We start from the raw sequence: 17,353 nt of genomic DNA on the forward strand, positions 1-17,353 counted from the left end.
TTCACTCTTATCAAATAGGGAGACGCTATAAAAAGCCCTCAAAATGCTTCCAGCTAGCAATTTCAACTGTCAACTATTAAGAAATGTTACATAGAACTGAGGTCAGAGCAAGATTTGGAAGACAAGAAAAATCTGGTAGAACTCCCCAAAAACCAGTCAGATGTGCAAAATAGAACCCACAGATCATTGCAAAGAAACAGCTGAAAGGTTTTAGCTGCCACTGAAGTAGTTGTCCACATTAGAGTTGCTTACATATAAATTATTTCTTTTTTTTTTGATAATTTATTAAGATTTATTACAATGTATCAAATCAAAGAAATTTTGACATTAAGAAATTAATACATACATGATTATTAAGAATAATAATCCAAACCAAAATTTCCTAGTCCACATCAAGGGAGGATAAATTCAGATAATAAACTAAGGAAAATTGTAAATTTAAACTTTACATCACTGGAAATTTTCCTGATTTGCAGCTACATTATCTTATCTCAACCACTTTCTTTATCTGAAAGAAATAATTCTAAATGGGAGGGATCCTGAAAAACAAATTTATTCTTCTGAAATACCACAATACACTTACAAGGGAATTTTAGGAAATATGTTGCTCCTAGAGCTAATACTCTGGACTTTAAATTTAGGAACTGTTTCCTCCTTGTCTGTGTAGTGCGGGATATGTCTGGCAAGAGTTGGACCTTTTGTCCACAAAACAGAAACTCCTTGTTCTTGAAATATTTCTGCATAATTAGTATCTTGTCACTTTCTCTAGAAAGTGTAACAATCAATGTAGATCTAATAGGTATATTATCCAATGAAGACTCTAAAAAAGCAGTCAAATTAGGAGACTGCTGCTGGACAATGTCCATCTCTTCCTCTCCCTCTTGCTTTCTAAGTTTTGTATTAACCACATAATAAATTTTTGAAATGCATTTATCATCTATCGATGTAATCGCTAAGTTTTCCACCAAATATTTCTTTAGTAATTCACTAGGAGATAGAAGTCTAGTCATTGGAAAATTCAAAAACCTTATATTCCTTACTCTATTCTCATTCTCTAGGTTTTCAATCTACTGGTGAATACTTATGCTATCTTTAATGAAGACATTGTTGGCTGACTGAAGAGATGTTATCTGTAGAGTAGCCGTTTTACTTGCTTCCTCTACTTGTTTCAGCCTATCACATAAATCTAAAGCATTTTTTGTTTCAACAGATGACTTATTACTCTGGGCCATAAAGCCCATCATAACTTTCTGCATTTCATTTATGGCCCTCCATATATCGGCCAATGTTATGTTTTGGGGGTCCATAGGATCCGAAACAACTTTCTGTATTTCGGAGCCCCCTACAGCCCCCAATTCATACTCCCCAACTCCTCCTACGGAAGGGGAATCACTGCTATTAGTTAATATCATATCTGGTTTTTTTTGCAATTGGTATGGAGTCAGTATTTCTACAACTGGTTGAGATCCGAGCTGCTGGCTTGGACTTACTGATGCTCCTGAAGAAAAGGAAATGTCCGGTATAGAATTGCGGGCAGATTGACTTTACCCGCCTTGATAAATGAAAATCCATAGGACCCTTAACCTGCTGAGGTGCTGGGGAGGATGTCAAAACTTTCGTTTTCCTTTTTCTACCCATACAACTTCAAATAAATGAATAAGAGAATTTTTACAAAGGGGCGCGCCCCTTTGGCGCGCAGCTTCGCGCCGCACCTGCGTTGAATTTATTCCAGCGATCAGCCCGATAAGTGATGTCACTTCCGGGGGCGTGGCTTTAGGTCCGTTCAAGATGGTAAGCTCAGGAATGGAAAAAGAGCAGCGATTCGGTCCCTTATGCCTCCCTCTCTTTCGAGAGCGATTCCAGCCAGGAACTCCTCCCTACATATAAATTATTTCTATGGGAGAGTTGTTAGTTCATCACAAAAGTCATTATGTAAAATATTTATTTTTATGCTTTTCTTTAGTTTCCTATCAAACAAGTGTTTACAAAACCTTAAGGGTCAATTTTAAAAGATCCGTTCGTATGTCCATGTGCGCGCGTATCTCGTGTCAGCATGCACATGTTATAAAATGTGATATCTGCGCACATGTACAGGCGGCCCACGACTCACTCGTGCAGGGGGGGGAGAAATTTCAAAAGTGCGCATGGCAACGCAATCGGGCCTTTGCCCAGTTCCCTCCCAGTCCGCTCTAATTAAGGAGTGGACTGGGAGGGAACCTATCCTAGCTTTCCCCATTTTTTTTATTTTAATCCTTCCGAGCAGAAGTACCTTCCATGCGTCAGCCGGCTGCTGGCGCATGATTCTCCGAGACAGGGCCTAATGCCTACTGTCCTGGCCAGCCCTCACCCCCTAGCCAACCCCTTTTTGTTGGCCTGGCACTTCTGCACGTAACCCCTGTTTTTTTTTTTTTGCTCACGGGCCTTTTAAAATCGGGCCTCATATGAGCCTTAATAGTGTTAGAACAAAGTGTTCATAAAAAGAAAATTGAACAGTTAAGCTGTAGCCACACAAATATGTTTGAAGAAACAATGATAAATCATTTGAAGAAAAGAATCCCTTACCAGCACGGAGATGTACTTGCATTGGGGTTGTGTGGCACAAGAAATATTAAGTAGACGTAAGAATGGGTTCAACTAAATATCAACATGTCTTACAAGCTAATGTCCCATAGTCTATGAAGAAATTGAATCTGAAAAGAAGTTGGATATGGTAGCAAGATGTCAATCTGAAACAAACCTCAGAATCATCCATAAAGTATTAACAGGAAAGAAAGATGAAGGTTTTGAATGGCCTTCAGTCCCCAGGCTTGGAAGATTTATTGAAAATCTGTGGAGAGATCTCAAATATGTAATGTGTACAAGGAGATGTTCATGGATTTGGACAGGGTTACAAGACCATGTCTAAATATTTGGGGATCCTTCCACTGTCAGCATACAATTGAAAAAAGATGGCCTACAATGACATTAAGCATACAATATTTCTCACAGGACAAGCAGGATGGTAGTCCTCACATATGGGTGACATCATCAGGATGGAGCCCAATCACGGAAAACTTCTATCAAAGTTTCTAGAACTTTGACTGGCCCCTACTGGGCATGCCCAGCATGGCACCAACCCTGCAGCCAGCAGGGGTCCCTCTTCAGTCTTCTTTTTTTCCACGCAGCAGTAGCCTCGTGGTTTAGGAGCTCTAAAGAGATTCCTGACAGGAATTTTCCTCACGGAATTAATTAAACTTAAATTGCCCCACAGGGATCCCTCCTTTAACTTTTCTCGGGCCATGGTACTCCGGTAAGTTTTTTGACCGTCTTCTGTCGATTACCGTTTAGTTTGGCCCTCACGGCCTACTGGCCATCGACCGTACTGCAGCTCAATTTTTCTATATGGCCATGGCGTCGGGGTTCCGTCTGTGCCCGGACTGTACTCGCACCATGTCTATCACAGACCCTCATGTAATCTGTGTAATGTGTTTAGGCCGTGAGCATGATGTCCTGACTTGCACCAAATGTGCCCTCATGACACCAAAAGGTCGCAAAGCCAGAATGGAGAAGATGGAACTCCTCTTTCGTGCTCAGATCCCGACGCCGTCCATCGCATCAATGTCATCGGAACCGGCACCATTGACGTCGCGCCGGTGACTGTCCACCATCCGCAATCGACATCTTCACGGCCATCGACGCCCGCTACTCCCCCTCAGGATCGAGGGGATCGCAGGGAGAAACATCGACATCGTAGGACTCGGACCGTCGAGGAAGCGAAATCGACCGAGCCACCGTTGAAGAAGCCCCGTCCAGGAAAGGCACCGACCATTCCTGCGACCGGGTCACAGAGGCCACTCTCACCCAATCGGGGTTTGGGAGTCGCGATTCCGCCTGTAAAGGTGGTCCCTTCGACTGTGCCTCTGCCTCCCTCTTCTGTTCCGGAGCCAGGGCTGCTTGCTCCAGGTCTCCGAGAAGAACTGGACCGGTTGGTTCAGGAGGCCATCGACAAGGCGATGCAACGGCTCCAGGTTCCTCCGGCACAGAGAGTGGAACCGGTCACCGACCCGATGGCAGCAGTGCTGGCACCGCTGCTATCCCGGATGGAGGCACTCATGTCCGCCCTTCCACCAGTGGTTCCTGGGTCTCCAATGGCTCTGGTGCCCTCCCCGTTGACAACTTCATCGGGAGGAGAAACACCGTTCCGCATTCCTCCATCGGGAGTTCTGCCTCAGCCATCGATGCCAATTCGTCCCTCGCCACCGATTCATCCATCGGTGCCGTCGATGCCGGCACAGATGCCTTCTGCGCCAACTTCGGTGCCCCCGGTGATTCCTCCGATTTTCTTGGAGCCTTGACCGGGACCTTCAGGTATCCAACCCCCTTCTCGTCCTACAGGTCAGTCTGCTGATCCTTATGACACGTGGGGTGATGATACTTCCACAGACACCGATGACTTATCTTCACCTCCTTCTCCTACTGAAAGTAGAAAGCGTTCTCCTCCAGAGGATCTTTCTTTCATTAATTTTGTGAAGGAAATGTCTGAGTTGGTCCCTTTTCAACTTCAGACGGAACAGGATGATAGGCACCAGATGATGGAGTTGCTCCAATTCCTGGATGCCCCCAAAGTGATCACGTCTATTCCCATTCATCAAGTTCTTCTTGACCTTCTCAAAAAGAACTGGGAGAACCCTGGATCAATTGCTCCAGTACACAGACTGACACTACCTATTTAGTACGGTCAGCCCCTGGCTTTCAAAAATCTCAGCTCGACCACCACTCAGTTGTGGTAGAGTCGGCTCAAAAGAAGGCAAAAAGGTCGAAGCCTCACTCATCTACCCCACCTGTTAAGGAACAGAAGTTCCTAGACAATATTGGTCGACGAGTGTTCCAAGGGGCCATGCTCATCTCCCGAATTGCGGCTTACCAACTTTATATGACCCAATATAATAGGGTTATCTTCAAGCAGATACAGGGCTTCTCTGAAACCCTGCCTCAATTCCAAGACCAGCTTCAATCCCTTGTAAACAAGGGTTTTGAGGCAGGAAAACATGAGATTAGGACATCTTATGATATCTTTGACACCTCTACTAGAGTGTCTGCAGCTGCTATTTCGGCAAGACAATGGGCGTGGCTCAAATCTTCTGACCTTTGCCCAGAAGTACAAGACCGGCTATCTGACCTACCATGTGTAGGAGACAATCTGTTCGGTGAACAGATCCAGCAAATGGTGGCTGAATTAAAGGACCATCGTGAGACCCTTAAACAGCTTTCATCAATTCCTTCCGACTTCTCCTTAAGACAGCCCTTCAGGAAGGACTCTAAGAAGTCGTTCTACCGTCCGAGGAAGGCCTATCCTCCACCAGCAAGGTCCCGAACTATGAGACCTTAACAGAAGCCTCAGCCTCGCCAAGCCCGAAAGCAAAAATCACAAGCAGCTCCCCAGCCAGGGCCTGCTTCAGGTTTTTGACTTCCACTTGGAGAGCAGCAGCCTTATTCCTCTGCCAAGCATACCAGTAGGAGGTTGATTATGCCACTTTCACACCATGTGGCAATCATTCACAACCGACCAATGGGTACTAGCAATCATTGCTCAGGGTTACCACCTGAACTTTCTCGCTCTGCCACCAGACTCACCACCTCTGCAGACATGGGAGACATCCGACCACTCTATTCTTCTGGATCAGGAGGTTTCCCTCCTTCTCCAGGTTAAAGCAATAGAACCGGTCCCACTCTCGCAGCAAGGCCTAGGGTTCTATTCCCGGTACTTTCTGATCCCCAAAAAATCCGGGGGCGTTCGTCCAATTCTGGACCTTCGTGCCCTCAACAAGTACCTCCAGCGGGAAAAGTTCAAAATGGTAACCTTGGGATCGCTTTTACCTCTTCTACAAAGAGGAGACTGGCTCTGCTTTCTGGACCTCCAGGACACATACACACATTGCAATAACTCCTACTCATCGCAAATACCTCAGAATTTTAGTAGGTCCCAAGCACTATCAATACAGAGTGCTTCTGTTCGGCCTAGCGTCTGCACCACATGTCTTCACCAAATGCCTCGTGGTTGTCGCAGCTTTCCTCAGGAAGCAAGGTGTTCACGTTTACCCCTATCGGGACGACTGGTTAATCAGGGCTCCAACCCAGCAAATCCGCTCTGTCGTCCCTCGATTTCACCCTACACAGTCTAATTTTGCTAGGATTTCTTGTCAGTTACGGAAAATCCTATTTAATCCCATCTCAAACCTTGTCGTTCATTGGGGCAGACTTGGACACCTTGCAGGCAAAAGCCTTCCTACCTCAACAACGAGCGCTAACACTCGTGTCTCTCGCTCACCAGTTGCAGTCTCAACATACGGCAACAGCTCCCCAATTTCTCGTCCTTCACTGACACATGGCGTCCTCAGTCCATGTCACACCAATGGCCCGCTTGGCCATGAGACTCATGCATTGGACTCTGAGGTCACAATGGATTCAAGCTGTTCAGCCTCTGTCTACTATTGTCCACATCACCGACTCACTCCGTCTGACTCTCACCTGGTGGGAAGGTCAGAATAATCTCCTCCAGGGACTGCCCTTTCAAGTGCCAGATCCTCAACTCATTCTCACCACCAACGCTTCCAACCTCGGGTGGGGAGCCCACGTGGACAATCTACAGACACAAGGATCTTGGTCTCCAGGGGAAGCCAAACATCAAATAAACTTCCTAGAACTTCGAGCAATGCGATATGCTCTCAGGGCTTTTCAGGAACGCCTATCAAATCATGTCATCCTGATTCAGATGGACAGCCAGGTGGCCATGTGGTACATCAACAAGCAGGGAGGCACAGGTTCCTTTCTTCTGTGTCAGTAAGCTGCGCAGATTTGGGCAGAAGCGCTCTCCCACTCGATGTACCTCAGGGCCACCTACTTGCCGGGAGTGGACAATGTCTTGGCAGACAACTGAGTCGCGTCTTCCAACCACACGAGTGGTCTCTCAACCCCTCGGTAGCAACCTCAATCTTTTGACAATGGGGGATACCCCCAGACAGACCTCTTTGCGTCCCCTCAGAACCACAAAGTCGACAATTTCTGCTCCCTCGTCCGGAGCGAGCGCTCTCCACCCAGAGATGCATTCTCCCTCTTGTGGGCAACTGGTCTGCTCTATGCATTCCCTCCACTTCCTCTTCTCTCGAAGACTCTAGTGAAGCTACGTCAGGACAAGGGAACCATGATCCTGATAGCACCTCACTGGCCACGCCATGTGTGGTTTCCCATACTTCAGGATCTCTCCATCCGCAGGCACATTCCTTTGGGAACGGACCCGCATCTGATCACTCAAAACAGATGCCTACGCCATCCCAACCTTCAGGCCTTGTCTCTGACGGCATGGATGTTGAAAGGTTAATCCTCCAACCGCTTAACCTTTCAGATTCGGTTTCTCGTCTCCTGATTGCTTCACGGAAGCCTTCCACGAGAAAATCTTATTTCTATAAATGGAAAAGGTACACATCATGGTGCACCTCACAGTGCCTTGATCCCTTTTCCTGTCCAATCCCAAGGTTTTTGGACTATCTCTGGCATTTGTCAGAATCAGGTCTAAAGACCTCTTCCATCAGAATGCATGTCAGTGCGGTAGCCACCTTCCATAAAGGTGTCGGGGATGTTCTTATATCGGTACAACCCCTCGTAACACGCTTTTTGAAGGGCTTGCTCCATATCAAACCACCCTTACGTCCTCCAGCCCCTTCTTGGGACCGTAATCTGGTTCTCGGTCAGCTCATGAAACCACTTTTCGAGCCTCTTCACTCCTGTGACCTAAAATATCTCACATGGAAAGTGATTTTCCTTTTGGCTATCACTTCAGCTCGCAGGGTTAGTGAGTTACAGGCCCTAGTTACCTATCCGCCTTACACTAAACTCCTGCAGGACCGGGCGGTACTCTGCACTCACCCTAAGTTGTTTTTTTTTTTACCTAAGGTAGTTTCAGAGTTTCACATTAATCAATCCATCATACTGCCTACCTTCTTTCCCAGGCCCCATTCCAATCTAGGGGAACAGGCTCTGCATACCCTTGACTGTAAACGGGCTCTAGCTTTCTACCTAGACCCTACAGCTGCCCACAGGAAGAGCACTCAATTGTTTGTCTCTTTCCATCCGAACAAATTAGGGCAACCTATGGGTAAGCAGACTCTCTCCTCCTAGTTGGCGGACTGCATATATTTTTGCTATCAGCAAGCAGGCATTCCTTTTCAAGACGGTGTTAAAGCACACTCTGTGAGGGCCATGGCGACTTCAGTAGCACACCTACGATCAGTGCCGCTTCCTGACATTTGCAGGGCTGCCACCTGGAGTTATCTCCATACTTTCGCAGCCCACTATTGCTTGGACAAAGCTGGAAGACAAGATTCCATCTTCGGCCAATCAGTCCTGCGTAACTTATTTCCAACGTGACGTACCTACACCCTTCCACTTGCCCGGTGGGGTTCAGGATGCCCTCTACCAAATTCCACCCCAGTTGTTGTGCCTTTTGCATGCCATTTGGTGCATGTTCGGACATCCTCAACTCGGTACTCACCCATATGTGAGGACTACCATCCTGCTTGTCCTGTGAGAAAGCAAATGTTGCTTACATGTAACAGGTGTTCTCACAGGACAGCAGGATGGTAGTCCTCACGAAACTCGCCCGCCACCCCACGGTGTTGGGTTCGTAACGTTTTGTTTTATTTTTTCGGCACTGCCTGTAGCTTTCAAGTAAGACTGAAGGGGGACCCCTGCTGGCTGTAGGGTTGGTGCCATGCTGGGCCTGCCCAGTAGGGGCCAGTCAAAGTTCTAGAAACTTTGATAGAAGTTTTCCGTGATTGGGCTCCATCCTGATGATGTCACCCATATGTGAGGACTAACATACTGCTGTCCTGTGAGAACACCTGTTACAGGTAAGCAACATTTGCTATACCTGTGTATGGTATCAACAATATTTATTATTTTATTACAAAAACATTTTTTTAAAAAACATTGACATCACATTTCATATCACTCATAACACACATTTGTATTTACTACCCCATAACCAGTTGAATTTTTCTCTTATGTCTTATTCTTTGAACTTTTGCTTACTTCCCTATTCTTTAAACTACTTATCTTTTATCCCAGGACAAGCAGGATGCTAGTCCTCACATATGGGTGACGTCACTAGCGGAGACCTAGTGCAGGAAAACTTTGTCAAAGTTTCTAGAAACTTTTGACTGGCCCAGTAAGGCCACTGAGCATGTCCAGCATGCTATGATATTCTCTGCCACAGGTGTCTCTCTTCAGTCTTTGTTTTTCCGCGCTGCTACCAGCATCACGGTTCTGGAGCCGTTGAGTATTCTCAACCCTTAAATTCGACTTAAGTCATTTTTGATATTCTCTCTCTCTCAGAAAATCTCTCGGGTTCCTTTTCTTACCGGCAGGTATGTAACCCAGTCTCAAATTTTCTGATTACTGGAAATTTATTTTCCCCTCATAGTCGTATCGACGGCCGTCGATCGAATAAAAAAGACAAAATGTCAACAGGTTTTAAAAAATGCCCTGTTTGTACCAGGAAAATGTCACTCACAGACCCACATACTGAATGTGTAATATGTCTGGGTGACAAACACGACGTAAATAACTGTCCACAATGCACGGAGATGACACCGAAAAGTCTGAAGACCAGGCTCGAAAAAATGGAACATTTATTCAGCCTACAACTAATACCTTCCCCGTCGCAGTCATCGAAGTCGTCTCCGGCTGGAGCGACTAAGCGCATAATTCTTAAAAAAAAAAAAGCCTCACCCAGGACCGTTGGGGGATCATTCGTCCCCTTCATCGTCCTCGACGTCGACAAAATCCACCGAAAAAACTGTCTAAACATCGACACCGGCATCGAAGCCCCTCGATGTCAGACTCTGCTTCCCAGGAAGGATTGATAGCAAAGCGGCCTAAGCACCAAGAAACATCGGAGTTCTCAACGCCTCGGCCTACCTAGATTCCACAACCTGCACCAGATCTTCCACAGGGTACTGTGCAAGATCTCGTACCTCAGCCTACGCCACCGCCCTCAACCGCTCTGATTCCATCGGTTGTGCGGCCGGAATTGTCCGATTTAATCCGACAAGTGGTTTCACAGGCTTTGAAAGACCAGCTTTCAGGACCGACTTCTGTCGATGCCGATGCTTGCAGCATCGATGCCGGCAAATTTGCCGATGCCGGGGTCACTCTTGACTCCGACAGCACGAGAATTGATACAGACGCCTAGAATTATTACGGCATCGACCTCCATATATGCTCAGATACCGTCTCCTCCATCGATACCGATGACATCGATGATTCTGCCGTCAACAGTATCGACACAGAGAAGACCAGTTTCCACAATTGCATCGATGCCAGCTATTACTTCATCGATGCAACCATTGGCAGAGGACACTGACCCTCAAGAGTTAGCACTCTTCCAACGTCTTCTATAGAAATATCATAATGTCATCGACACAGTTCCACAGAAAACCACGGATAACATCCCTTCATTTTCTATCGATGAACCAATACCTGGACCATCAGGTATTCATTCACAATCAAAACCAATCCCAAGAACTCCCTATCAAAATCCAGATGATGATTCTTGGGACGATCAAGGGACAGACACCTCTTCTGAGGACTTTGTCAGAACCTTCACCTCCTGAATCAAGAAAAAGATCCCCACCAGAGGATTTATCCTTTTCTAGTTTTGTGCAAGACATGGCGGACACAATCCCTTTCAAACTATCCTCAGAACAAGATTCTAGACAACACACTCTGGAAGTCCTCCAGTTTGTGGACCCGCCCAAACAAGTTCTGGCGATTCCCATTCATGATGTGCTTTTAGACCTGCAACACCGTATTTGGGAGCACCCATGCACGGTTCCTGCAGTAAACAAGCGTGTGGACACTACCTACCTAGTGCAACAAGCACCAGGATTTCAAAAAACACAACTACCACATCAGTCTGTGGTAGTGGAATCTGCCCAGAAAAAATCAAAGCGTGTACGTCCACACTCCTCAGCTCCTCCAGGGAAGGATCATCGTTTTCTCAACTCCCTTGACAGAAAAATGTATCAAGGTGCACTCCTATCTTCCAGAATCTCTGCCTATCAACTGTATATGACACAGTATCAGAGAGATCTCTGGAAACAAATGGAAGAACTCACAAATTCTCTACCAGTGCAATTTCAAGAATCAGCACAGGCCATAGTTACCAAAGGCCTGGAAGCAGGAAAGCATGAGGTAAGGGCTGCTTATGACAATTTTGACACTGCCTCAAGAATAGCAGCAGCAGGAATCACAGCACGCAGGTGGGCATGGTTAAAAGCATCAGACCTCAGGCCTGAGGTACAAGAAAAGCTTGTCGACTTGCCATGTCTTGGAGACAATTTATTCGGGGAAAAAGTACAGGATGCTGTCCAACAACTTAAGGATCACACAGAGACCCTAAGACAGTTGTCCCAACTACCACAAGACGCAACAACTCAGGCCTCTAGGCGTCTTCCTCGAAGAGACCCTAGGCGATCATACTACAGACCAAGAAGGTACTACAATCAACCTGCTAGAACTAGGCCTTCTAGGCCTACTCAACGCTCACAATCTAGACAACCCAGAACAACCCGCACTCAACCTCCTCCACAGACTGGTCCAGCGACAGGTTTTTGAACAACAGCCCAGAGAACAAGCCCTCCTCCTAAACCCCAGACAAGACCATACCAGTGGGAGGAAGAATTTTATATTTCCACTCAAATTGGACAAATATAACAGACCAATGGGTACTCTCCATAGTGTCTCGAGGCTACAAACTAAATTTCCTCTCAATTCCTCCAGATTTTCCACCAACTTCCTGCCCACAACAAAATTCTCAAATAATTCAATTACAAATAGAATTATCCACCCTCCTGAGAGCCAGGGCCATTCAACCAGTGCCCAGGTCACAGCAGGGCAGAGGATTCTACTCCAGATATTTCCTCATTCCAAAGAAAACCGGAGGTCTACGTCCCATCCTAGACCTCAGAAATCTCAACAAATTTCTGAAGAAAGAAAAGTTCAGGATGGTTTCTCTAGGCACAATGCTCCCACTTCTTCAAGAATGAGATTGGCTCTGTTCTCTGGATCTTCAAGATGCTTACGCTCATATACCAATATTCCCTCCTCATCGCAAGTATCTGCGCTTCATGGTGGGCCTTCAACATTTCCAATACAGAGTGCTGCCATTCGGACTGGCATCTGCTCCCAGAGTGTTCACCAAATGTCTAGCAGTAATAACAGCACACTTACACAAAGAAGGTGTACATGTTTTCCCATATCTGGACGACTGGCTCATCAGAAGCCAATCTCAACAAGGAGCACTACAGTCTCTCAACCGAACAATTGCTCTACTTCACTCCACGGGATTTCTCATCAATTATCCAAAGTCTCATCTTACTCCATCTCACCTGCTTCAATTCATCGGAGCAGAATTGAACACCATCCTCTCAAAGGCTTTTCTACCAGAAGATCGAGCAGAAACACTTTCCCTGCTGGCAAACTCGATTCACTCAAAGAAACAAGCAACAGCTCATCAGTTTCTAACCTTACTAGGCCACATGGCCTCCACAGTTCATGTCACTCCTATGGCAAGACTAGCCATGAGGATAACCCAATGGACTTTAAAATCACAATGGATCCAAGCCATTCAACCACTGCATACCCAAATTCAAGTAACCCACCCACTACGTTCTTCTCTACTATGGTGGGTGAACAAGGACAATTTGCACAAGGGCCTACCCTTTCAACAACCAGTCCCACAAATAACTGTAACTACAGATGCATCCACCTTGGGTTGGGGAGCTCACATAGACACTCTCCAAACACAAGGAACTTGGACAAAGCTCGAAGCAACATTTCAAATCAATTTCCTGGAACTTCGAGCTATACGTTATGCTCTACATGCCTTCAAGGACTGCCTTACAAACAAGTCTGTTCTGATACAAACAGACAACACAGTAGCCATGTGGTACATCAACAAGCAAGGAGGAGCAGGCTCATACCTCCTTTGTCAAGAGGCAGCTCAGATATGGGGTTGGGCCTTGACCAACTTCCATGTTTCTCAAGGCCACTTATCTGCCAGGCATTCACAATGTAGTGGCGGACAGACTCGGTCGTCAATTCCAACCACACGAATGGTCCCTGGATCCTGCAGTAGCGACCAGGATATTTCAACGTTGGGGAAAGCCAACAGTAGACCTCTTTGCATCACATCTGAATCACAAAGTGGACAACTACTGTTTCCTATACAACCTCAACAACAGGCCACCCAAGGACGCATTTGCTCGCCCTTGGAACTCAGGCCTTCTATATGCGTATCCTCCAATACCGCTCATAACCAAAACTCTAGTGAAGCTACAACAAGACAAGGGGACCATGATACTCTTAGCCCCACATTGGCCTTGACAAGTATGGTTTCCCACACTTCTAGACCTTTCAGTCAGGGATCCAATTCGTCTAGGACTAGCTCCAACACTCATAACTCAGGATCAGGGCCGACTGCGCCATCCCAACCTTCAATCCCTGTCCCTGTCAGCATGGATGTTGAAAGCTTAATCTTACAACCTCTCAATCTTTCATCCAATATATCTCAAGTGCTTATAGTTTCACGTAAACCTTCCACACGGAAGAACTATGCTTCCAAATGGAAGAGGTTCACTTTGTGGAGCAAGCAAAACAACATCAATCCTTTCACTTGCCCTACAAATTCTTTACTAGACTACTTGTACCATCTTTCAGAATCTGGTCTCCAGACTTCATCTATAAGAGTACATTTAAGTGCAATTTCCGCTTACCATAATCAGGTAGCAGATGCACCTATCTCTACACAACCTCTTGTCAGAAGATTTATGAGAGGTTTAACTCACCTCAAACCACCAATTAGACATCCTGTCACACAATGGGATCTAAATTTGGTTCTATCAAGACTCATGCGTTCTCCTTTTGAGCCCATAGATTCCTGTGATATAAAATTTCTTACATGGAAGACTATCTTCCTCATAGCCATTACATCAGCTAGACGAGTTAGTGAGTTACAGGCACTTGTCACATATGAACCTTACACGAAGTTCTTGCATGACAGAGTGGTTCTCCGTACTCATCCAAAATTCCTCCCCAAGATAGTCACGGAATTCCACTTAAACCAATCTATAGTTTTACCCACTTTCTTTCCAAGGCCTCACTCTCACCAGGGAGAAAGGGCCTTACATACCTTGGACTGTAAACATGCACTATCCTTCTACTTAAACAGCACTACAGTCCACAGGAAATCCAATCAACTCTTTGTTTCCTATGGCCCAAACAAACCAGGTAAAGCAGTGGGTAAACATACTTTATCAAACTGGCTAGCAGATTGCATACAATTTTGTTATGAACAAGCAGGCCTTCCTCTCCAAGGGCGAGTAAAAGCACACTCAGTAAGAGCAATGTCAACTTCAGTAGCACATTATCGTTCAGTGCCAATACTTGACATATGTAAAGCAGCAACATGGAGTTCTCTTCACACTTTTGCAGCTCATTACTGCTTGGACAAGCAAGGAAGACAAGATTCAGCCTATGGACAATCTGTCTTAAAGAACTTGTTTCCAGTTTAAACCCAACTCCTTCTATATCCAATGTTCTGTAATCTTCGGCTGACTCATTTCAACAACAATACTTCAGTGTTGCCTCAATACCAAATGACTCAGCCTCTAGCTTGCTAATCACCCATATGTGAGGACTAGCATCCTGCTTGTCCTGGGATAAAGCAAAATTGCTTACCTTGTAATAGGTGTTATCCCAGGACAGCAGGATGTAGTCCTCACAGAACCCACCCGCCACCCTGCGGAGTTGGGCCTCATATCTTTCTTATTTTCTTTTTGCTAACGCTTTTTTGCTACATACGAGACTGAAGAGAGACACCTGTGGCAGAGAATATCATGGCATGCTGGGCATGCTCAGTGGCCTTACTGGGCCAGTCAAAAGTTTCTGGAAACTTTGACAGAGTTTTTTCCCGCACTAGGGCTCCGCTAGTGACGTCACCCATATGTGAGGACTACATCCTGCTGTCCTGGGATAACACCTATTACAAGGTAAGCAATTTTGCTTTTTTAAAGTACTCCCTCTTGTTCTTCAAAATATTCCCGACAAGAGATTCCTGTTTCACCCGATGGTTTCCTCAGGGGAACATATCACAGCTGTTATTTCTTTCACATGCAGGGAACCTCCAATCGATTTGTCACGTTTATTATTTCTTACACATACAGGGAACATCCAACTTCACATCTTGATTAATCTGTCAATCTTCATCAACCTCTCGTATTACAGCTATTTTACATCCCGGAATTACCAGTTACCATTCTTTAATCACACATCCTTGGTGCCTCTATCGCTGTTTTTGCACCTCCTTTCTTTAATCACCAAGACCACGCTACTCCATCATTGTATTTATTCACAGGATTGCCAAGACTTGATAGTTTTACCACGTTGTTTCACCAAAGTTGCCCACAGCACAACTACTTTTCCATTCCAAAACGCTGCAGCTGGAAAAGTAGTTGTGCTGTGGGCAACTTTGGTGAAACAGCGTGGTAAAACTATCAACTACAAGGAAGCCCTCAAATGTCAGAAATGGAAGTTTTGCACGAGTAGATGTGACTCGGTTATTTACACTTTCGAATAATAGAAGGACTAGGGGGCATTCCATGAAGTTAGCAAGTAGCACATTTAAGACTAATCGGAGAAAATTCTTTTTCACTCAATGCACAATAAAGCTCTGGAATTTGTTGCCAGAGGATGTGGTTAGTGCAGTTGTTGTAGCTGGGTTCAAAAAAGGTTTGGATAAGTTCTTGGAGGAGAAGTCCATTAATGGCTATTAATCAAGTTTACTTGGGGAATAGTCACTGCTATTAATTGCATCAGTAGCATGGGATCTTCTTAGTGTTTGGGTAATTGCCAGGTTCTTGTGGCCTGGTTTGGCCTCTGTTGGAAACAGGATGCTGGGCTTGATGGACCCTTGGTCTGACCCAGCATGGCAATTTCTTATGTTAAGAGCAGGGCAAAATTCCTCAAAGATAATGAGACTAGTCAACCGTTTTGGGAAATGTTTAAGTTATTGCTGCTCAAGGAAGTGCCAACAGTTACTGAAAAAGAGGGTTCACACGTACTTCATATAGATACTGAATCTTTGTTGACTACATAATCCAAAATATATCATTTTATCTGATTTATTTATACAAAAGGATTATCAGGGTTATGCTTTCAATGCCAGTGTCCCTTACGCATTGGATCGAGAATTTATCGATGGTATCAAAGGCAGCTGAAAGATGTAGGAGAATAAGGAGGGTGTTACCACCTTGGTCTTCATGTGAGTGAATACTGGTGGTGTTGGCCCGGAGGACAGATTCCATACCATGGCCTTTTCTGAAGCCAGATTAGTGGTGATGTAGGAAGTAGGATCTGATCATGTTTTGAGTATAAGTTGTGTTAAAATACAAACCATCCTAGGGGATTCACAAACTTTCTTAGCACTGTATGTGCTAAGAACATTTTGAGAGAGCGGGGTACAGAAGGAAATTGATCAGTGCTTAGGAGCGTATTGCTGCAGCTTTTGCTAGTTAGAATGTGGAAGCATTTCCAAAAGAAGCTGTGATCATTCTCTCATAGGAGGTTTATTCAAATAGGTGCACTTTAAATTTTTTGTGATTATAGAGGCAGGATGTTTATATTCTATAAAATGTATATGGAAACAAAACACCTATGAATGTAATGTATGGTTGTTTGAAAGAGCCGCAGACTTTTAAAGATGAGCATGCAGTATTTTGCTGCTGTTGTAAATGGCTATTTTCAAGCTTTTTCACGTGTTCCTGTGTGTGTGTGTTTTTTATATGCCATCTTTTACCTAAATACTGTGGTTTTAAAACTTAGGAAATGTGTAGTGCTTCAGAGATACAAGGAACAGACAGAATAAATTCTCGAATATCAAAATGAATCAGATTTGTTCTAGTTGTACTAGTGATTGTATTTTGTGCATGTTGAAACTTGTTTAATCCTTGAAAATTCAGGATCCACTGTTCAGGTTCTTTGAAAGAGAAGTGAAGATGGGAGCCAAGCTGCTTCAGGATGTTCGTCAAGACCTTGCTGATGTAGTTCAAGTGTGTGAAGGGAAAAAGAAACAGACCAACTATCTCCGTACCCTTATCAATGAATTGGTGAAAGGTATGACTTGGAGGGAGGGGTTTGTATTTTAATTTATTCTGCCTCCACACTCGGTTGATTTGTTTGACTTTTCCCAGCAGAAGTTGATGGCTCTTGTAAAACCAGCTTCCATGCATGGCAGGGTAACTTTCAGTTGGTAGGATGC

The 17,353-nt window shown here is 45.1% G+C and overlaps 1 protein-coding gene across 1 annotated transcript in view; it reads left to right on the top strand.

Moving 5' to 3' along the window:
• DYNC1H1 (dynein cytoplasmic 1 heavy chain 1) overlaps positions 1–17,353 on the top strand; it is a 378,125-nt gene that overhangs the window by 347,478 nt on the left and 13,294 nt on the right. Inside the window, exon 74 of the mRNA XM_029597957.1 lies at positions 17,055–17,208. Coding sequence (XP_029453817.1) covers positions 17,055–17,208 — 154 coding nt within the window. The remainder of the gene's footprint in view (positions 1–17,054; positions 17,209–17,353) is intronic.

This window comes from Rhinatrema bivittatum, chromosome 4, assembly GCF_901001135.1.
Source record: "Rhinatrema bivittatum chromosome 4, aRhiBiv1.1, whole genome shotgun sequence".
NCBI classification, from domain to species: domain Eukaryota; kingdom Metazoa; phylum Chordata; class Amphibia; order Gymnophiona; family Rhinatrematidae; genus Rhinatrema; species Rhinatrema bivittatum.